Genomic DNA, 23,268 nt, shown 5'->3' with positions numbered 1-23,268 from the left:
CTAAAGCTACTGCTCTTAGACTTAGGAAGCAAGCCTGATAGACAGCTGGCAAAGCACGGTCACTCAGCAAAGGCTTCTGAGTATTCTGGTGAGGTTCTATGACATTTCATCTTGACCTAAAGCCATTAGATTGGAGCATTCTGGAGGGGTCTTCCACAGCCTGCCTATGAAAGGTGTGTGGAGTCCAGCTTACCTCAAGGCCAAACCTCATGTAGCTTTGGGCAGAGAGGAACCCAGGTCTATCTCTATTCTGTACCCAGAAGATCCCAACTGTGGTTTGAGGATGGAACAATCTGTGCGTCTAGTAAGGACCTTGTGACACAGTCATCACTCAGCCCTTATCTGTGGGGCAACTGTTAGGGTCCCCAATAATATTTGCTACAGTATTTAAGTACTTCTTGTGGTGTAAAGCTCCAAGCAAAACGCTGAACACTCTAACACACATATATATTCATAATTCATGCAATTATACATAACTATACATTGACATACAGAAATAGAAATGTATAAACATACAAAGACATGTTATGTATGGGTCATAGATGTGTAAAGGGTCATTTGACCCTTACCATAATCCTATAAGATAGGCACTACTACACCCATCTGACACATGTGGAAACAGAAGCACAAAGAGTGAGGGATTTGACTAAAATCTCTGGTTATTTTGTGACAAAGCAAATCCTGGAATGGTAACCGTCTATCTCCAAAGCAAATAATTTTATCTTTCAATGCTGACAAGTGTGCCTTGTGCCATGTAACGCCCCATCTGTGGGAACAGCAGGTGGAGACCCAATCCACCCTCCCTGGGACATGGGGACCCAAGGCTTGAGTTTCAGTCTCATCATCCTATTTCCTAGCCTGCGATTTAACATTCACATTCCCTCACATCAGGTGAGAGGTGCCCACCCCCACAGGTGCTGTGAAGGTCAAATGAGGACAACTGACCTGATGGCATCCTAAAAGCACAGGGGGTAAGGCAGTCCCTGTCAGAAGTCTAACATTTCAGAAGTCCCCACGTTGGGGGATATTTTTCTTCACCTATAACAAGGCAGTTCAGTAGTGTGGGATGACTAGAATATGTGTGTGTGTGTGTTTGTGTGTGTGTAGGGTTATCTGTATGTATATATACACACACACACATATAACATATATACACATACATGTAAACACAGGCACTTGAATTTTTATTTATTAAAAATATTTTATAGAGGTAGTATATAGTACAAAATTTAAAATGCTGAAAAATATTTCTTCTTCCCTCACCACTCAATTTTCATTGCCAGCGGCAACACTTCCGTATACTGCTCAAGGCTACATTATGACAAAATATTTCTACTAACTTGCATTGAGGGTTAGCTGCTTTGAGGGAACACTTTGCCTGGGTCAGTAGGTCATATTCTAGAAACTAAGTTACAGCGGGAACAGTCTTCTGTGGGTTGTTTACACTGTTTTTTTGTTTTGTTTTTTAAGTTTAGAAACATTTAGCCTGCAATACATGCACTCTAAAAAAATGAAATCCAAACAGCACCACAACAGAGTAAGAAAGAAGTCTCCTGGGCCACCTGGCTGGCTTAGTCAGTAGAACATGTGACTGGATCTCAAGGTTGTGAGTTCGAGTTCCACAGTGGGTGTGGAGGTAACTTAAAAATAAAATATTAAAAAAAAAAAAGTCACCTCTCATCTACACCAGCTTTCTATTTCACCTTCCAGAAGGTGTTTCCTTCTAGAAATATTTTATGCAAATGCAAGCATATGTTTACAATTGGTCAGTTGGCGTGTGTTCCATTTTGAGGCATGTGGAATGTGGAAAATTTTTTTGTGTTTGTTTTTGTTTTTGTTTTTGTTTTACTTAATATACACACACTGGAGATTGTCCAGTATGGATTCACTCATTCTTTTTAATGACCATGGAGTATTTCACTGTATGGATATACTACAATTTACTTAACTGGTCCACTCCTGATGGATATTTATGTTGCTTTGTGTCTTTTGCTATTACAATGCTTCAATAAACATTCTCTCTCAACTGCCTTAATGCACAACAATATATGTTTCTTAATTGGACAGACCAGGGCATGGTTGCAGAACCAATTACTTTTGGATAGCTTTGGACAAATTACATAGTCTAAGTTCCATTATCTGTAAGATGATAACAAAGATATTTCCTTCATCTGGCTGTTATGGATTATAATGATTCTATGAGATGGTATGCTATAGGCGCTTAACATCATGCGTGGCAAATAGCGTGTGTTCAATAAATGTTTGCTCTAGGCAAAGATGCTTTTCCTGTTTCCGATGAGGCAGTTTTTGGGTTGTGAAGACCTATACAGGGGAAACATCCACACCTTTGGGATTTGGTTTGCACTTTGGGACATGGAAGCTACAAGTGGGTAGGTCCCTGGGAGCATCACTCCCACTCTCAGGGAGGAGGTCATAAACTTCGCCTCTTGATACCTTTCCAAGAGGGGGCAGGTTCTATGGAATTCCTCCCATGGTAAGTATAAGCTCTGCATCGTGGAAAAAACCCTTTGCCCTTTAAGGGGTCTGCAGCCAGGTCAGTCTCCTCCTAGGCAGAAAACAAAGCATGCTCACACGCTCCTGGGCCTGTGCTCCCAGCCTGCATCCTCCTGCTTTCCAGCCCCCAGAAGCCAGCTCCTCCTTCTCCTTCAGGAGCATGCTCTGTCTCTATGACCACTCCTCTTAGGACTCTCGCCCCCAACAATCCACTGTCCCCGCACCACTCTGTGCAGGACCCGTTTTGACATATACTTCTCTCAGAGTTACATAACTATTCTATACGAGAATGCCCACTGCCTCAGTTTCTAACCGTCTCAAGGATAAGGACACAGAACTTCAAATGTTAGATGTTCCTTGTATCATTCCCCTCCTGCCCCCACCAGATGCCACACATGGAACTAAGCACACAGTATGTGCTCAGTAAATATGCAATGACTTGGACTCTGAACAAGAAGTGAACCACCAATGAGTTTATAGTTAAAGTAGAAGGAGTAATTAGCCCTGGGGCCACCTTCTTGCTCGTGTTTGACACAAGGATAAAAAGAGCCCCATTATTTCCATTTTGATCCATAGGCAATTGCTGGGACAAACAGCTCATATGCTTTAGGGAAAATGAGTATAGGAAATCTTCCCTCTCAGCCCCTCTCCACAAGGCGCTCTATAAATTTAAAAGCAACAAACCTACTGGAACTCACCATGAGTTTCTGTGATTTAGCGTGATATAAAACATCCTGGTAGTGCTGGGCGTAGTCTGGGTCCACATTTTTAATCTTAGCAGTTGGTAACAGCAGAGTGTCTAAAGTTTTCAAAGGATTCCCTTCGTCAATAGCTTCATTGATGTGTCCCACAGCTACAATTCCTAGGGGGGGGAAAGTTTTCTTAAGTCACAGTCCATTTTAAGTTCTCTAGAATCACCTGTGACAAAGATGGAGTTAGAAAGGGGATGGGGACCCCCCCGCCACACAAACTGTAAGAGCTGATAAATAAGCATGCCATGGCTGCAGGATACAAGAGCAATGTAGGAAAAACAAGTGTATTTCTCCACACTCACATTGTACAATCTGAAAATGAAAAGGAGGAGAAAATTCCATTTGGAATAGGTTCTGATCACAAACACACGAATTACTTAAAGAAAACACAGACATAAGTTTAATGAAAGAAGAATGAGATATGTTCACTGAAAACTATGAAGCCCCGTGTAAAAAAAAAATTAAAGATGACCTAAATAAATTGAAAACTCATCCCATGTTCATGGATCGAAAGAGTTAATACTGTTAAGATGGAAACACTCCTCAAACTGATCTATAGATTTGGTGTAATCCCTACCTTTTTCTTTCAAACAGAAATTGGCAAGCTGAATCTAAAATTCCTATGTAAATTCGAGGAGCCAAGAATAACCAATGCAATGTTGAAAAACAACAAAATTGGAGTTCTCATTTTGAAAACTTACTAAAAGCTATAGTTAATCAATACTGCATGGCAGTGATTTAAGGACAGATGTACAGATCAATGGAAAAGAATTTAGAGTTCAGAAATAAACCCTTACCCTTATGGTCAATTGATTTTTGACAAGACAACCCAGTAGGTCAGAGGCTTTATAACAAATGGGACACCTGGACATCCATATGCATTAAGAGTGAAGTTGGACCCCCTACAGCACATCATACACAAAAAATAACCCCCAGTGGGTCACAGACCTAACTGTAGAAGTTTAAATTATATAACACTTAGAAGAAAACATAGTAGTAAATCTTTGTGGCCTGGGTTAGGCAGTAAGTTTAGCTGTGACACCAGAAACACAACTAAAGAAAAAGAGAAATACATGGGATGCTATAGAAATTGAAACTTCTGTGCTTCAAAGTACACCAGAGAAGATGGAGACAATCTACAGAGATTGGGAGAAAATACTTGGAAGCTCTGTATCTGACAAAGACCCGTATACCTTAGATACATGTATACCAAGTATAAGAAATTCTTAAAACTGGGCATTGAAAAAAAAACTCAATTTAAAATGAAGACCTTGAACACACGCTTCTTGAAAGAAGATTCATAAATGGCTAATAATCACATGAAAAGATACTCAACATTAGCTGTTAGGAAAATGCAAATCCAAATCACAATGGGATAGCACTTCATACCCATTAGGACAGCTATAACAGAAAAGACAAGCAGTAACAAGTGTCGTGAGGATGTGGTGAAACTGGAACTCTCATATGTTGGTGGTAGGAACAGGAAATGGCAGTTCCTTAAAATATTAAACACAGAATTACCATCTGATCCAGCAAGTCTCCTCCTAGGCATATACATTCAAGGGAACTGAAACTGTATGTTCACATAAAAATTATATATCAATGTTTACAGAAATACTTTTAACAGCTAAAAAGTGGAAACAACCTACATATCAACTAATGAACTGATTAATAAAATGTCTATCCACAGAATGGCATATAACCTAACCTAGAAAAGGATATGAAGTATATGGATATCTGATTCAACATGGAAACACTGAAAACATAATGCTAAGAAGACAGACATGAAAGGACACACATTACATTATTCTACTCGTACAAAATGTCCATAAGAGGAAAATCCACAGAAACAAAGCAGACTAGTGGATGCTGAGGATGAGAGGCGAGGGGAAGGGAAATGACTGCTAATGGGTACCAAGGATCGATTTTGAGTGATGAAGATGTTCTGAATTTATATAGTGGTGATGGTAGTACAGCTTCTTAGATACATAAAAGTCACCACAGAAACACGATAAATGGGTCAATTTTATGATATATGAATGTGGTAGCTTACTACTGACCAGAAGCCTTACCGATAACATAACCAACTAACAAGTATCTTGTATGTTTTTACCTATTACATACTGTACTCTGACAATAAGCTAGAGAAATGAAAATCACACGACAAAATACACTTATAATAATGCGCTGATAAAAAAAAATCCACATTTAAGTGGGCCTGTGCAATTCAAACCCATATTGTTCAAGGGTCACCTATCTATGCACACACACATACACACACATACACACTCACAGGGGGCTTTTGCCTCCCGGGTTAGTGCTGATAGATAAGAACTAGTAAAGAAATGAAACATTAACAAGAGGGGTTTACAAAATAAACATTCTTAAAGCTAAACTTACTGTCATTTTGTTAGCTGTTTTTCAAACACAGAAACACTCTTAACAATAGAGTAAGTACTGTAATTTTTAAGAACTATCTTTATCCTGATGCTCAAATTAAGTTAAATATTTAGCTAAATATCTCCCGGATGGATGACCCACACCTTGCTAAGAATGAAAAGATTTATCTGTAGAAGGAAAGGGACAATTTAAAATGCCCAGAAATTATTCCAGATTATAATATTTAGATGTATTTAAAGAAAAAGCAGAAACAGTTCTCTAATATGAAAGTTACACGATCTTAAAAACACTGGAAGAACTCAGGAAAGTAAGTATTACCCACATACAAGGTATTATCATTTTATCTTGTAGGAGTTATACCCAGAGAACATAGACTACTTCATGTCATTCTCTGGATACCAAGTCCCTTTGGTAGACTGTTCTAAATACTTTTAAACACCCCATCCAAAAGTGATCTTAACAAAATTATGTCTGAGAAAGAGAATGTATGTTCCTAATGGCCGATCACCTGGGAATGAGTGCATTCCAGCTGACTTGATTGAAATCACTTGTTTAAGTTTTTGTTTGTTATGTTTCTAAGAATACAAGCCATTGAGGTCATAGTAAATGACCTCATAGGGGCTGAAAGACCTACCCAGAAGCCTCCTGGGCACATCTGCATCACTTCCTGTTTATAAGAAAAGGGAAAATCCCACTGCTGAGCCTCAGTCCAGGACCCACTTCTTTAGTTTTTTGAGAGGAAAAGAGGTTTATTTTTGAGAATACTATTAAACATTCATTAAGCACTAACTATATCCCTAGGAATTTGCTAAGCCATCTGCATAAAAAAAGTAAATAAAAGATGGCTTTTAGAAAAAAGATACTCAATTACTGTGACCAAAATCAAAACACAAGGTACAAGAAGTAGAACAGAGGAATTAGAATGTCTGTTGCTTACATAAGATGTCTCCCACATCAACAACACATCCAGAAAGGAGCTCTCTATTTGTTCTACAACTAATTTTTTTTTTTAAGTCTTCAAGTTTTTATTTAAACTTCAGTTAACCATATAGTGTGATACTGGTTTCAGGAGTAGAATTTAGTGATTCATCCCTTCCATATAACACCCACTGCTCATCATAACAAGTGCCCTCCTTAATGCCCATCACACATTTAATCCATGCCCCCACCTCCCTCCATCAATCCCCAGTTTGTTCTCTATCATTAAGAGTTTCTTATGGAGGGGCACTTGGGAGGATGGGACGGTGACGCATCTGCCTTCAGCTCAGGTAATGATCTCCAGGTCCTGAGATCCAGCCCCATGTGAGGCTCCCTGCTCAGCAGAGAGTCTGCTTCTCCCTCTGCCCCTCCCCACTGCTCCTGCTCGCTCACTTGCTCTATCTATATACCTATCTATCTATCTGTATATCTGTCTCAAATGAGTAAATAAAATATTTTTTAAAAGTCTCTTATGGAACTGAGAGTTGCTGGAGTAGAGAGCAGTAGGAGGAATGGGGTGGCCAGTTGATGGACATTGGAAGATATGTGTTGTAGTGAGCACTATGTATTGTGTAAGACTGATGAGTCACAGACCTGCACCCCTGAAACAAATAATACATTATATGTTAATAATAAAAAATAAAATAAAATTTCTAAAAAACCCAGTTTCTTATGGTTTGTTTTCCTTTTCCTTTACCCCTTTTCCATATGTTCATCTGCTTTGTTTCTTAAATTCCACATATGAGTGAAATTATATGGAATCTGTCTTTCTCTGTCTTATTTCACTAGCATAACACACACTAGTTCCTTCCAGGTGGTGGCAAAAGGCAAGACTTCATTTTTTCTGATGGCTGAGTAATATTCCATTGTTATATGTATATGTATATGTATGTTATATATGTATGTTATATATGTTATATGTATATAACATATATATGTTATATGTATATAACATATATATGTTATATGTTATATGTATATGTATACACACATACATATATATCACATCCTCTTTATTCATCAGGCAATAGACATTTGGGCTCTGTTATTTGGCTATTGCTGATAATGTTGTTATAAACATCAAGGTGCATGTGCCCCTTTGAATCAGTATTTTTGTATCCTTTGAATGAATACCTAATAGTGTAATTGCTGGGTCATAAGATATTTCGATTTTTAAATTTCTGAGAAAGTTCCATACTGTTTTCCAGAGTGGCTATACCAGCTTGCATTCCCACCAACAGTCCCCTTCCCCTGCATCCTCACCAACATTTATTGTTTCCTGTGTTAATTTTAGCCATTCTGACAGGTGTGAGGTGGTATCTCATTGTAGTTTTGATTTGTATTTCCCTGATGATGAGTGAGGATGACCATCTTTTCATGTGTCTGTTGGCCATTTGTATGTCTTCTTTGGAAAAATGTCTATTCATGTCTTCCGCCCATTTCTTGATTGGATTTTTTGTTTTTTGGGTGTTGAGTTTCTTAACTTCTTTATAGATTTTGTATACTAACCCTTTGTCAGACATGTCATTTGCAAATATCTTTTCCCATTTCGTACATTGGCTTTTAGTTTTGTTGATTGTTTCCTTCATTGTGCAGAAGCTTTTTATCTTGATGAGGTCCCAATAATTCATTTTTGCTTTTGTTTCTCTTGCCTTTGGAGACGTATCTAGTAAAAAGTTGCTATGGCTGATGTCAAAGAGGTTGTTGACTACGTTCTCCTCCAGGATTTTGATGGCTACCTGCCTCAAATTGTCTCAAATTTGGTTTTTCCTCCATTTTGAATTTATTTTTGTGTATGGTGTAAGAAAGTGGTCCAGTTTCATTCTTCTGCATGTTGCTGTCCAATTTTCCCAACACCATTTGTTGAAGAGACTGTCTTTATTCCACTGGATATTCTTTCCTGCCTTGCTAAAGATTAGCTGACCACATTGGATCCACATCTGGGTTTTCTATTCTGTTCCATTGATCAATGTGTCTGTTTTTGTGCCAGTACCATACTATCTTGATGATTACAGCTTTGTAAACTTGAAGTCCAGAAATGTGATGCTCCCAGATTTTCTTTTCTTTTTCAAGATTGCTTGGCTATTTGGGGTCTTTTGTGGTTCCATACAAATTTTAGGATTGTGTTAGATTTGTGAAAAATGCTGATGGTATTTTGATAAGAATTGCATTAAATGTGTAGTCTGCTTTCAGTAGTACAGACATTTTAACAGTATTTGTTCTTCTACTCCATGAACATGGAATTTTTTTCTGTTTTTGGCGTCATCTTCAATCTCTTTCATAACTGTTCTATAATTTTTAGAGTACAGATCTTTTATTTCTTTGATTAGATTTGCTTCTGGGTATCTTATAGTTTTAGGGGCAATTTTAAAAGGAATTGATTCCTTGATGTCTCTTTCTGCTGCTTCATTATTGGTGTATAGAAATTTAACAGATTTTTGTACAATGATTTTGTATCCTGAGACTTTACTCACTTTTCCCCATTGAGGCTGATATCAGCTGTGGGTCTTTCACATGCGGTTTTTATGATTGAGGTACATTCCCTTTAACCCTATCCTGTGAAGAATTTTAATCAAGAAAGGACGCTGTAATTGTTAAATGCTTCTTCTGCATCTGTTGAGAGGATCATATGGTATTCACCCTTTCTTTTATTAAGGTGGTGTATCCGTTGATTGATTTGTGAATACTGAGTCACCCCTGCAACCCAGGAGTAAATCCCACTTGATTGTGGTGAATAATTATTTTTATGTACTGTTGGGTTTGGTTTGTTAGTATTTTGTTAAGAAGTTTTGCATCAGGGATATTGGTCTGTACCTCTCCTTTTTAGTGGGGTCTTTGGTTTTGGAATCAAGATAATGAGGCTTTGTAGGAAGAGTTTGGAAATTTTCCTTCCATTTCTATTTTTTTGGAACAGTTTGAGAAAAATACGTATTAACTCTTTTTTTAAAGATTTAATTAATTTATTTATTTGACAGACAGAGATCACAAGTAGGCAGAGAGGCAGGCAGAGAGAGGAAGGGAAGCAGGCTCCCTGCTGAGCAGAAAGCCCGATGCGGGGCTCGATCCCAGGACCCTGGAATCATGACCTGAGCTGAAAGCAGAGGCTTTAACCCACTGAGCCACCCAGGTGCCCTGTATAAACACTTTAAATGTTTGGTAGAACATTTCCGTGGGAAGCCGTCTGGTCCTGGACTTTTGTTTGAGTTTTTTCATGTCTTTGTTTTTATTTTGAGAGACAGTGTGCAAGTGGGGCAGGGCAGAGGGCTGGGAAGGGAGAGAGAGAATCCCAGGCAGTCTCCTTGCCCAGTGTGGAACCGAAGGAGGGGCTCAATCCCAGGACCCCAAGATCATGACCTGAGTTGAAATCAAGAGTCAAATGTATAACCAACTGAGCCAGCTAGGTCCCCTTTGGGGAGATTTTTGGATTACTGATTCTGATTCAATTTCTTTGCTGGTTATGGGTTTGTTCCAATTTTCTACTCTTAGTTTCAGTTTTGGTAGTTTAGATGTTTCTAGGAACTTATCCATTTCTTCCAGATTGCCCAATTTGTTGGCATAATATTTTTCATAATATTCTTTTGTAATTGCATTTCTATGATGTTGGTTGTGATCTCTCCTTTCTCATGATTTATTTGGGTCCTTTTTCTTTTCTTTGTGTTAAGTCTGGCTTGGCGGTTATCAATTTTATTAATTCTTTCAAAGAACTAGCTCCTAGTTTCATTGACCTGTCCTGTTTTTTTGTTTGTTTCTATATCATTTACTCCTGCTCTTCACTATTTCCCTTCTTCTGCTGGTTTTAGGCTTTATTTGCTTTTCTTTTTCCAGGTCCTTCAGGTGTCAGATTAGGTTGTGTATCTGAGATTTTTCTTGCTTCTTGAGGTAGGCCTGTATTGCTATCTATTTCCCTCTTCAGACCGTTTTTGCTGCATCACAAAAGTTTTGGACTGTTTTGTTTTCATTTTCATTTCTTCCGTGTATTTTTTTTTAATTCTTCTTTAATTTCTTGGTAAATCCATTAATTCTTTAGTAGGAGGTTATTTAACCTCTATGTATCTGTGGACTTTTCAAATTTTTTCTTGTGGTCGACTTTAAGTTTCATAGCATTGTGGTCAGAAAATAAGCATGGTATGGTATCAATCTTTTTGTATTTGTTGAGGCCTGATTTGTGACCCAGTATGTGATCTGTTCTGGAGAATGTTCCATGTGCACTCAAAAAAGGTGTATTCTGCTGGTTTAGGATTAAATATTCTGAATATATCTGTTAAGTCCATATGGTCCAGTGTGTCACTCAAAGCCATTGTTTCCCTGCTTAGACAATCTGTCCATTGCTATAAATGGGATGTTAAAGCCCCATACTATTATTGTATCATTATCAATGCATTTCTTTATGTTTGTTATTGACTTATATATCTGGGTGCTCATGCTGGGGGAAAAATATTTATAATTATTAGATCTTCTTGCTGGATAGACCCCTTTATTATGACACAGTGCCCTTCTTCATCTCTTGTTACAGTTTTGGTTTAAAATCTAGTTTGTCTGATATAAGAATTGCAACCCTAGCCTTATTTTGATGTCCACTAGCATGATAAATGGTTTTCCATGTCCTCAAAAGTGCAGGTGTCTTTAGGTCTAAAGTGAGTCTCTTGTAGGCAGCATACAGAGGCATGACCCACTTTTTAAAACCATCATACAAGACTGTAATGTTTTAGTCAAATGAAAGAGCCGGCATTCTCTTACAGATTGCAATTTTGAGACACCAGATGAGGTAACCTACAAAGAAGGGTACCTACCAAATTAAAAAAGTAAAAATTCAAAGAAAGAAAACTACCTTGTCTACACTACGTAGTTAAAATGAAGCTCCTCTATGGTTCTATGGGGGAAATTCTCTAAGAAATTCAGTAAGAAATTGACGGAGCATCTAAATATGAGGAAATGTATTTGGCAGCTTCTCCATTAAATACTCCTTCCACATTCATCATGTCCCATTAGTTGCATATCCTTATCCACATCACAATTCAGACACAAGATTAGACCTTGAAGTATGTGGCAGGGGTGGGGTGGGAAGGGTAATGAACCTTCAAGATGTCCATGAAAAATCCTTAGCTTTTTCATATGATTTAATTACTCTATTGTACAATTCATGCCAGTTCATAATGGTGTGTTATTTCACTTAGCTTTTAAAGAAATTACCTAAACATAGGATATCAAACCCAATATGTCAAGAACTTTGGAAATACCTCATTTTGACATAACTAAACAAACCAAAGCACAGAGATATTAAATACTCTGCACTGAATTCTACAAATTCTGGAAAGGAAATATGATAAGGAAGTCTCTAAAATAACTGCCCTTCATAACATGATCATCAGAAGGAATAGGATAGTGGTCATGTGATAACAGCCCATGGAAAATACCAGAAATACAGCTGCTTAGAGAGATAAATCCTTTATCAATCCAAAGATATTTTTGCTTAGGAATAATGTCCATCTACCAAAAAAATTCTTTTTTAAAAATTATACAAATACTACTTGCTTTGCTTTTCCTGAAAAAAAGTAAGGGCTCTATTTGATAGTCTGGGACAAAATGGCATCCTTCACCCAGCTTTTTTTTTTTTTTTTAAAGATTTTATTTATTTATTTGACAGAGAGAGATCACAAGTAGACAGAGAGGCAGGCAGAGAGAGAGAGAGAGGGAAGCAGGCTCCCTGCCGAGCAGAGAGCCCGATGCGGGGCTCAATCCCAGGACCCCGAGATCACGACCTGAGCTGAAGGCAGAGGCTTTAACCCACTGAGTCACCCAGGCACCCCTTCACCCAGCTTTTTAATCAACGTTAAGAAGGAGAGTCAAGGGGAACCTGGGTGGCTTGGTTGGTTAAGCGTCTGACTCTTGGTTTCAGCTCCTCATGATCTCTGGGTTGTGAAACTGAGCTCCCTGGGGGGCTCCATGCTCAGCGGGGAGTCTGCATAAGATTCTCCCTCTCCCTCTACCCTTCCCCCGCTTGCAGTCTTGCTCTCTCAAATAAATCTTAAAGGGGGGGTGGGCAGGAGAATAAAAATAAAATACAACCATTTAGCACTGAGAACTAACACAACTCTGTTGTATTAGCAGAACATATAGAAATCACTAAAGCAGACCTGGACAGAATATTGCCTGAAAGAACTAGGGAAAAGTAAAAAAATCAAGATGGGACCAATTCTTTGTTTTGCTTACCCAAACAGGAGCCCTACCCTTGAGTTGCATTAGCCACAGCACCCGAACCACTGGTTGGTACAGGCAACTCAAGAGTGTGCAGTTAGGGGTCAAGTAGCAGGGCAGGAGAGCAGGGGGCTGGGGGCCTGAGCCTTGTAACAGGCTCCCCACACCAGATAATAGTGAACATCTGCTCAAATTAGTGCTTCCCTCTTGACTAACATCTGGCAAGAACTACCAGCTGCCAAGTCAATGTGCCAGAGAAGAGCTAAGGGGGCTGTGTGTAAAGCATCTGATCGCAGGGATTCCTGTGATGCCTTCGTCCAAGACAATCAGAGGCAGCAGCAAGCTGTGTGATCAGAGAAGAGGAACTGGAGATTTAAACAACCTAAAAAGGACACAGTGAAGAAACTGTCCAGGGATCAGTACAACAGTGGTACATCTGTGAACTGGAGGTCAGGGCAGCACATCTGAACACCTGTTACCTATTAGGGACTTAGGTGTTTAACACCACCACCACCACCAACACCAGCCCTGCCGTGGTGTTGGGCACAGGGCTCACAGGAAACAGTCAAGAAAGCAAAGAAAGTTATGCAAGTGCAATCAAGTAACAAAGTCATATGTTTTATTTCAAGAGTGATTTTACTAGCCCAAAGTTAGATTCTGCCTTCAAAGACCATACCTGAGACCTCACCAAAACACACTGGAAGAGCCCAAGCGTGAGAGAAGTATCTGCCTACTCTTTGAGCAAACTTAGGACAAGTTAGAAAAACAGGTCAAAGCTGGAGGATGGAGGGGAGGTCAGTGCCATCGGCCATCTTAATCCAAATGTTGCCGATGAATCGAACAGCTCAGACAAAGCCAAAGATGATGGTGCTGGTTTGTTCTTATGATGGGAAAGACTGCTTGACACTTGAATTTGGTAGTTGGTGCTACAGAAAAGTAGTCACTATACACTGATTGCTGAGTTATATAGCCCCCCTCCCCCATTCTTCATTCTGTTTTTGTAAACAAGAGGCAAATGAGAAGGAGGCAAGTTGACATTCAAGAAAGCATGTTTCAGGACATACCCTCCTGGGATTGTCCACTTTCGTGTAGGCAGTTCCTAATTTCTAGATACATGGTGAATCCTCATGATTTGTGATCCTAAAGCAAAGGTTAGAAAGCCCAAATGAAAGGCCAAACTTGAGTGCTTAAAAGTCTGAATTTTCTACAGTATCCATCTCTGAAGTATGAATAAATAAGAAAACATGAGGACTTCTATTTACGCATTTTTATTCTATCCTTTTATGTCTTTTTATCTACGTTTTGTAATGTATGTAATACATTGGTGTGGTATTACAGGCATAAAATTTATATATAAATATATACTTGCCTATCAGGGGGGTGGGCTCTCGTAAGTTCCATGAGCAAAAATTTGCAGCCCTTATTTAGGGAACTAAGTTGTCCAGACACCTTATTCTCTCATTATACTAAGAGAAGGGAAGTGTTCTATACTTACGATCATTTTCTTCTTGAATTTCCATATTAACCATATCAATACAATTCTGAATTTCATTCCAGCTTAAGTTCTCTTGTCCTTGGGATAAGGCTTCCAGTTTAAAGGTGAGTAGTGCATTTGTGTAACTGTGGAAGAGAAAACAATCATGTTCATCAGCAGCATCCATTCTTTGTTCATGTCATGCATCTTGAATTTGGCACATAACAAAAAGTAGATGTTACGCGATTAAGAGCAGAAAGGCACACAAAATTGTCTTGTGCAACTTTGTGAACACATGGAGAGCTCCCTTGCATTAATGGTGTTTTTTCATAAAGATACTTTATGAACAAATATTGTTTAATGAAAGGGCCTCAAAATCCAACCTCATATCTAACTCAAGCAAAAAGAAAAAAAAAAAAAAACCTTAGTTCTCAACTCTGTGAAATCACACCCAACCCCCAACCCAGTTTCTCATTTTCCATCCCTTTGCATGTTTTGGCTCTGCTCAGGCTTCAGATAACTTTTCATGGTAAAATTTAGAACCACCCTGGTTCTCAACCTTTGTATAAAGGGTTCCTTTTATTATTTTTCTTGTTCCTTCCAAAATCTGAACTTCAGAGTCCTCTACCCCTATAAGCTTAACCCAGCTGGGTTACCTTGAGGTCTAGTGAGGAATCAAATAAAATACAAATCCAGAAACCTTGCTGAGTAACATACATCTTCAGTGTATGTTTTCTTTTTTTTTTTTTTAAGATTTTATTTATTTATTTGACAGAGAGAGATCACAAGTAGACGGAGAGGAAGGCAGAGAGAGAGAGAGAGAGAGGGAAGCAGGCTTCTTGCTGAGCAGAGAGCCTGATGTGGGACTCGATCCCAGGACCCTAAGATCATGACCTGAGCCGAAGGCAGCGGCTTAACCCACTGAGCCACCCAGGCGCCCCCAGTGTATGTTTTCTTGAAGACGTAGTATGGGAGGTGAATGAGAATACTGTCAAGTCCGTCCTTCACCTCTCCGTTTCTCCTAAGGCTTCACAGCAGCTACCCAAAAACCTCTCTCTGTGTCCTCTCACTGCTATGGCATTCTTGGCCCTCATTTCTCACCCTTCACCCTCCTCACTATGCACAACCCTCTGGCAAAGAGGGTTTGGTCAACCACTTCAATTACTGGTCTTGTTTGGAGAAGTTTTAGGGAAGAAAATTACCCATATTGATATGGTACTAAGAAACCCATTTCTTAAGAGTCATTTTGCCCATTTAAAAAAAATCACAGAACCGGGCGCCTGGGTGGCTCAGTGGGTTAAGCCGCTGCCTTCGGCTCAGGTCATGATCTCGGAGTCCTGGGATCGAGTCCCGCATCGGGCTCTCTGCTCAGCAGGGAGCCTGCTTCCTCCTGTCTCTCTGCCTGCTTGTGATCTCTCTCTGTCAAATAAATAAATAAAATCTTTAAAAAAAAAAAAAATCACAGAACCAATGCTACAAACATAAATGAACATAAGCTATTCTAGACCCAAGTAGAGAAACTCAATAGTTTAGTTTGCTTTTGCATTACATCAGGGAAATAAAGGCCAATCCTCCACATACTTCTTCACTATGCACTTGGACTTCTTTTTTTTTTTTTTAAAGATTTTATTTATTATTTATTTGGCAGACAGAGATCACAAGCAGGCAGAGAGGCAGGCAGAGAGAGAGGAAGGGAAGTAGGCTCCCCACTGAGCAGAGAGCCCGATGCGGGCCTTGATCCCAGGACCCTGGGACCATGACCTGCGCTGAAGGCAGAGGCTTCAACCCACTGAGCTACCCAGGCACCCCTGCACTTGGACTTCTGAATAGCACCTTTGGATTGTTAACCACAGAGGTTAGAAAAAGTAACACCACAGGAAGTTTAAAACTGGTTTCCTGGTTGTGACCGATTTTCTCCAAATTCTGCTGCATGCGTTATGGTAGCACTCGGGTGCCGTCCACAGGGGGTAGCTTGAGAGAGAAAAAACATTCAAAATAGAAAGTGGTAGTGATGATCTTTTATCTGTGGCTGAATAACGCATCATCAAATTCAGGCCTGAAAGTGGCTAACAGTCACATTTGAGATTTTCACCTTACCAAAATTTATAAGCCTAAGAAACACTCTGTTGCACTAGTAATACATAAACAATAATATTGAGTAACAATAACAAAATGTCAACTTGCACTCCCTAGCATCCCTTTTGGACAGAGACCATTCTGTAAGCAAGTGCAAAATCCTTATGGACATTTCACGTGCTTAACATCTAAATGATGATCCAATGGGAATAAAAGGAGAAAGCTTAAGGATGAATACGGGGAAAACCCCACCATTGCCCATCATTTCTTTAGACATGAACAAACAGTAGCCAAAGGGAAGAGATTTTAGCTAAAACAACAGAGCTGCAAAGTCTTTCCCATGTATTAGTCCCCAGGCATCAGCTATAGGAAACACTCTGTGGTTCACCCTTACAGAGAGGTCCAAGGCCTTCCCTCCATGTCTCCCAGAGCCCTCTTCACTGGTGGCTACGGGCAGACCAGTAACACCACATTTCTAACAGACTTCTCAAGCTTTGAGGAGATTACGATTTCAATTTAGTTGAGCAGATCTATACTAACATCAAACAAATGGGGCAAAGCCAAATGTGGCAGACACGGCGGGGTCTCGGATGAACAAGGTGAAGCCTCTACTTCAAGGAGCTTTCTGTCCAGTGGGTAAGAAGACAAAAATTCAAGCAGGTCATAAAAGCAGAGCACACGAAAGGCCGTAAGAGATAGTCTTTAAGAGGAGAAATCACAGAGCTCCAAGGAAGGAGAAGTGGAAGGAAAACCCTAGTGGTGGAACACTTGCCCTGACACAGGGACCAAACCAAGCACTTAACCCTCAGTGCTGTTCCGCAGATGCAGAGTCGGTGTTTTTGCACTTTAGAGATGAAGAGGAAAGGCTGTCCAAAGTCAGACTCAGATATTTTTGGCCCCGATGCGATCTGTGTTCCTTGAACCACATCATGCTAGTTCTCTCCAGAGAGATGACATTAGCTGGGGGTGGGGAGAAACATGGAAATAATGTGATGCTACCACAGCATCCTCTGTGGTAGGAGCTCCAGTCATGCACCAGGAGAGGCGATAGGCACCCCATTCTCAGGGGTGAGAGGAGCACGCACAGCAGCAGACAAGCCAGGAAGTACACAGTATGTTCGCATCCGGCCTGATGGAAGCATGAGTTTCAAGGAGAGCTGGAGCGAAGGTCAGAACAACATGCTCAGAGAAAGGAGTCTGTTCTTACTGCATGTGAGAACAAGGAACAGTCAAATGGAGAGCGTTGGAACCATAGCTACATTATGGAACAATTAATCTAGGACAGCATATGCCTAGAGCCAATACCAGCTCTCTATCACTTTTGTGAGAATTAGAAGAGTCTTCCTGGGGAACCACAGGTCAAGGGTAGAAGCTGTGGCAAACAGGTAGATGCTTTGTAGGACTTCATCAAGGTGGCCCTGCCCCCACCCATGGTGCAATGAAGAACTTGGACAACCGTTGGGAGAGGCCGTGATGGAACCCATTTCTTCAACTTGAAAACCTGAGAACTTGGGCTTCCAGGAACGGAGTTAAAAAGCAGACAATGTCAGTCTATCAGGGGTCAGTCCAAGAACCAAAGGGGACCCTGAAATCTCATGTTGGTACTGGTCTTTCAGCTGACCCAGAAGGTGCTTAGGTCAGACTTCAAAAATGTGATTAAAATGAACATTTTTCTTCAAGTTTTCCAAATAGAATACTTGAACTCTGAGGTTGTATCTGTGGTTTTCTACTTGGAAAAAAGTGATCCTCAAATGGGGTGTGAGATCATTTCCTTGATGGGTTATTTGCAAACTGGGGGATGGATAGGAAGGAATTTTGGTAATCAACATTAGTGATCTGGAAGGAGGAAGTTATTTAGAGGGCAGTGGCCAGGATCTGCAATCTGGGGGACAGTCGTGACAATTACCTCACCAAGACGTCCCGTGAGAGCCCCACTGGGCTGTGAACTTCATAAGGAAGTGATGAGCTCACCAGCTGTGTCTTCCACTCAAGCACTGAGGGGCAACAGCCAAGCCCAGTTGGGTGAGAATGAAGGAGGACATTAAAGACACAGGAGGACCAATTTGGAAGTTATCACAGAAGCAAAGGTGACAAGTCTAGTTAGTTGGTAGCTGGGAAACAGCAACATTGTGCAGAGATGTTACACACACAGACTGGCTGCTGATGGGGAGTAATGATCAGGCTGTTTCCTCTGCCTGGCAGAGGAAAACGAGTGGAACTTGAGGCTTCTAAGCCTGGGGAAGACAACAGTGCCATTAGAAATAGTAAAGGAAGAAATAAATACCTTGGGAACAAGACTCAGGAGTTAGATTTATCAGGTGGCCACATTTAAGTTGAACAAGAAGAGTGGTTTCTCCAAGAAAACCAAACCAGAAAACTCTCTGTCCCACTACTTTGGGGCCATTCTCTATACAGACAAGTGGTCAAGCATTAAAAAAAAAAAATCTAGGGCGCCTGGGTGGCTCAGGGGGTTAAGGCCTCTGCCTTCGGCTCAGGTCGTGATCCCGGGGTCCTGGGATCGAGCCCCACATCAGGCTCTCTGCTCAGCGGGGAGCCTGCTTCCCCCTCTCTCTCTGCCTGCTTCTCTGCCTACTTGTGATCTCTGTCAAATAAATAAATAAAATCTTTAAAAAAAAAATCTAAAGTCTTAAATTTTCTTGTACAACTGTGTATGGTCCAAGAGAATGATCCGACATCTATTTAAGCAGTTTGGCTGGACTCAGTTATCTGAAAAGAGCTTTGTCAGGATCTGTGCAGACATCGCCCCCTAGCGGTTAACACGTATCCAGGCTGCAAAATCACTCCTTTTACTGGGGCTTTTGTCTTACTGAATCTCTAAGGGACTCCTTATTCTGGCCCCTTAATTTTCTCTCTAGAGCTGCTGTAGTGTTTCATACCATCAACTGTACTACCTAGTAGCACTGGTAGACTGTCACCCACTGCCATGACCCACTGTGGTCTCAGGATTCCTTGGATTTAACAATCAAAACAATGGGCTTTGGGATTCAATTGCCCAGCTGCGGGTCCATAAACCCAAATTTAGTTTCCTCATCAGTAAAATAAAATAATTGGACTGCATCATTATTAAAGTTTCTTCCAACTCTTCTACACTTGGTGGTCTCAAAAAAAAAAAAAAAAAGCCCAAGGGAAGGTATGTTTTCAATAGCTCTTCTATTTTTAGCCTATCGCATCATCTTTGGTAATGACAAAAATCAGTGTGTAATAGTCACAGCATGGTCATTTTTAGATTCTTTCTCCCCCTAAAAGAAATATTGTTAAAAAAAAAAAAAAGGGACTCATATTACAACGTAGACTAGCTCTTGAGGAATTGAGTACAGATACATGGATCTCTTCAGCAAGGAGCAAATCTTCAATTTGTGAGATCGGCCAAACACACATTTCTGTATTTAAAAGGAGGCTTAGAAGATGTTCCCTTACCGTTCTACATATGACTCATCCAGATTGTTGAGGCCTATTGTTGGGCTTCTGAGTTGATTCTGTGCAGACACAAGATCACTGTTTCCCAAGGCCTGGTTTAGTAAAGCAACAGCAGACAGCATTTCCACTGCAATCAGGAGCTCCTCGTGGGCCAAGTAGTTCTGTTGGAAAATACATGCAATCCAAGTTTCCCCAATCACACACCTCATGTATGTGATGGAGTTTTAGAACACGTATTTCAAAGAATAAAGAAATGTTAAAGATTTTGAGAACCCAGGAGAGAGAAGGTTCAATGGCCACCTGTTTTTTATTGGCTTTAAAGAAGAGGTGAGTGGGGTCTGGGTTTTTTCTTAGCTGGTCATTTTAGGAGAGAATTAATGACAAGCAATGGTTCTGATTCCTCAAACATCTGCATTCCCTTAGCTGATTTCCACCATTGGTTATATTAGCTGCATACAGGCTCAGACTTACCAAATAATTAAGTGAAGGATTAGACAATGCTGTCACTGTCTGAGAGTGTGAGGTTAAGATTTTTCAGTAGTGATTTTCAGTTTAAATTAAGGATAAGGAAAAGGGGAGAATTTTACCTCTAAGTTATAACCCAGAAAAGTAAACCAAAATCATTTATGCTAAGAATATAAATTCTAGTCCCCTCCAAAATTTATTCTCAATCACTTTTTAATAATTTTGTAGAAATTTTCTTTTCTTTCTTTTTTTTAAATGAGCGAGTAGGGCATGGACAGAGGGAGACTATCTCTAAGCAGATTCCATGACCACCATGGCGCCTGATGTGGCTTGATCTCACAGTCCATGAGATCATGACCTGAATAGAAATCACAAGTCAGATGCCCAACTGACTGAGCCACTCAGACGTACCAATAATTGGATGGAAGTCTTAAAACATACTATGAAGTCTGGATATTTGAAGAAATGTGAAGTCAGTAAAGCATGTATGTTTTATAATTTTGGATTTGGCTTAAAAAAACACATCTTGTGGTAGTTACACTGGTGGTGAGCATAGCATATAGCATAACCTTGCCAAGTGGCTATCTTGTATACCTGACAGTAAGGTAACATTGTATAGTCAAATAAAATTTTAAAAACCACATATGAAATTTCTGAACACACTCCCCCTTCAATGTTCTCTTCCATTTAACCATTTTATACTCACTCGGCCCAACTTCAAAAAGGTTATTTCTTCCATTATATTGAAGGAACATATATTTCTTCCATATATTGAAGGAACAGCAGAAAATGAATAGAAAAAAATGCTGATAACTGTGTTTACGTTTAGGATATTTTCTATATTTAATATATACAATGTAATATTTATATTAAAATGCATTATAGCTTTCTGGATCTCCATAGGTAACCCACAGCAATGGATTTTAGAGTAACAAGGCATACTTTTACCTTCCAAAACAAATGGGAAGAAAGGATTATTACAGGGAGCATGTAAACAAATTTGATCCAAGTTTCTTATATTAACTACAAGTTAAAGACATTAAGGGAGGTATAAAATTATAAGTAAAAGAGAACAGTAGAATCATTTGAGATCCACCGCTTCTACTCCTTCTAGTAATTGTCCACAAAAATAACATGGTATACAGCAGCAAAGGCAAGGAAAAACAAAGCAGCAGCAGGGCTGGAGAATCACAGACTGACCATTGACCAGTTAGGGATGAATGACTGGGCTAGTGTATGAGCAGCCTTGGGGTTCAAAGCTGGTGGTGCAGAAGAAAAACTATTAATGAAAGAACTTAAGTGCAATTTCGGTACATGACCTATTTTTCTTTTCTTACAAAATAGTACCTTTCTATTGAGAAAATAAGAGCTTAAGTGCAATTTCAGAACATGCCCTGTTTTTTTTTTCTTATAAAATAGTATCTTTCTCTTTAGAAAATAAGAAGTCTTGGTAAGCAAGAATAAGAAAACAAATCCCCCCACCCAAGCCCTTTAGTGTATATCTGTTTATTTATTTTTAATTCATACAAACATTTACAGAGGTTCCTTTAAACAGAAATTTCATATTACAAAAAACTCCTCTGGATAATGACGTTTTAATCTCATTCTTTCCACTGGATATTAGTGTGCGCAATCTGTTGTTAAACTTGTGGTTTGTTTCTTGCTTCTCCGAATTACAGAACATGCTGGGAAACAATCCCTGTGACTACAACTTCTTGATTCATATTCTTTAGACTCTTTTCCTAGCAATATAATTGTCGGGATAATGGGTAAGAGACCGCCTACACATGACTGAGACCATCCTCCAGAAAGGGTGTTCCATTCATACTTCCATGGAGGAGACGCCTGCTGCCTCGAATTTATGCCTATGCTATGTTAGATCTCTCAATGTTACCCATCTGACTTCCCAAAACAACAGTATATTAATTTACATTTCCCTCTGTCTGAGTTTGAATATCTGTTTGTGTGTGTCTATCATTGTATACGCCGATCTTCGTGACTTGGCTATTCATGCTTTTGGCCTCCCTTCCTCCCTTTTTTTCATGGAACATTTCTGATTTTTATTTATTTTTTTAATTTAAATTTATTTTTTTATTTTAAAAATATTTTATTTATTTATTGGACAGAGAGAGAGAGAGAGAGAGAACTATAGAGGGAACAAAAGCAGGGGGAGTGGGAGAGGGAGAAACAGGATTCCTGCCGAGCAGGAAGCCCAATGCGGGGCTTGATCCCAGGACCCTGGGATCATGATCAAAGCCGAAGGCAGACACTTAACGACTGAGCCATCCAGGCCCCCCATTTCTGATTTTTAAGATCCAACGTTCTTCTACATTTCCCTAGAACTTCAATTTTTTTTTTTTTAAGATTTTATTTATTTGCGAGAGAGAGAGAGAGAGCGCGCAAGCGAGTACACACAAGCAGGCAGAGAGGCAGGCAGAGGCAGCGAGAGAAGCAGGTTCCCTGCCGAGCAAGGAGCCCGATGTGGGACTTGATCCCAGGACCCTGGGATCATGACCTGAGCCGAAGGCAGCGGCTTAACCCACTGAGCCACCCAGGCGTCCCAGAACTTCAATTTTTTTAAGTCACTTTTTTACATTTAGCTTTTTACATTGGGAATTTATTCTGATATGTGTAGCAAGGTCACGTTTTCTTTTTCAAATGGTTAAATACTTGTAAGGATTTCATTCTTCTCTCCGCCTTTTTGAAATACTAGCATTCTCATACATTCAATTCTTGGATCTGTTTCCAGCACTTTTTATTCTGCTCCATTGTTTGGGTTAATCCTGTACCAGTACACATGGTTTTAATTACTGTAACCTTATATATTACTGTTTAATACCATTCTCATATTAACCAGCACTCAGTTTACAAAAATTAAAGCCATGGTGCGAATGTTCTTCATTTCTAGAAATGCAGACTCAGAGCTAATTATTCTATTTCAAAACCATGATATATTTTTTTAAAATTTCAGCACAG

General features: G+C 39.7%; 1 protein-coding gene across 3 annotated transcripts in view; it reads right to left on the bottom strand.

Annotated features, from left to right (window-relative positions):
* Window positions 1–23,268, bottom strand: part of IQGAP2 (IQ motif containing GTPase activating protein 2) — a 283,046-nt gene that overhangs the window by 87,642 nt on the left and 172,136 nt on the right. For 2 of the 3 annotated variants that reach the window (XM_047729600.1, XM_047729599.1), the window contains exons 11-13: window positions 19,828–19,988; window positions 14,335–14,459; window positions 3,213–3,376 (exon numbers count right to left, since the gene is read on the bottom strand). In XM_047729600.1, coding sequence (XP_047585556.1) covers window positions 3,213–3,376; window positions 14,335–14,459; window positions 19,828–19,988 — 450 coding nt within the window. Of the gene's footprint in view, window positions 1–3,212; window positions 3,377–6,174; window positions 6,242–14,334; window positions 14,460–19,827; window positions 19,989–23,268 lie in introns of those variants that run through there. The other variant, XM_047729601.1, reaches the window with a different exon arrangement.

The sequence above is a fragment of the Lutra lutra genome, chromosome 5, assembly GCF_902655055.1.
Source record: "Lutra lutra chromosome 5, mLutLut1.2, whole genome shotgun sequence".
Lineage (NCBI taxonomy): Eukaryota > Metazoa > Chordata > Mammalia > Carnivora > Mustelidae > Lutra > Lutra lutra.
The sequence above is the reverse complement of the archived record's forward strand: the minus strand, read 5'-3'. Positions and strand labels throughout refer to the sequence as shown.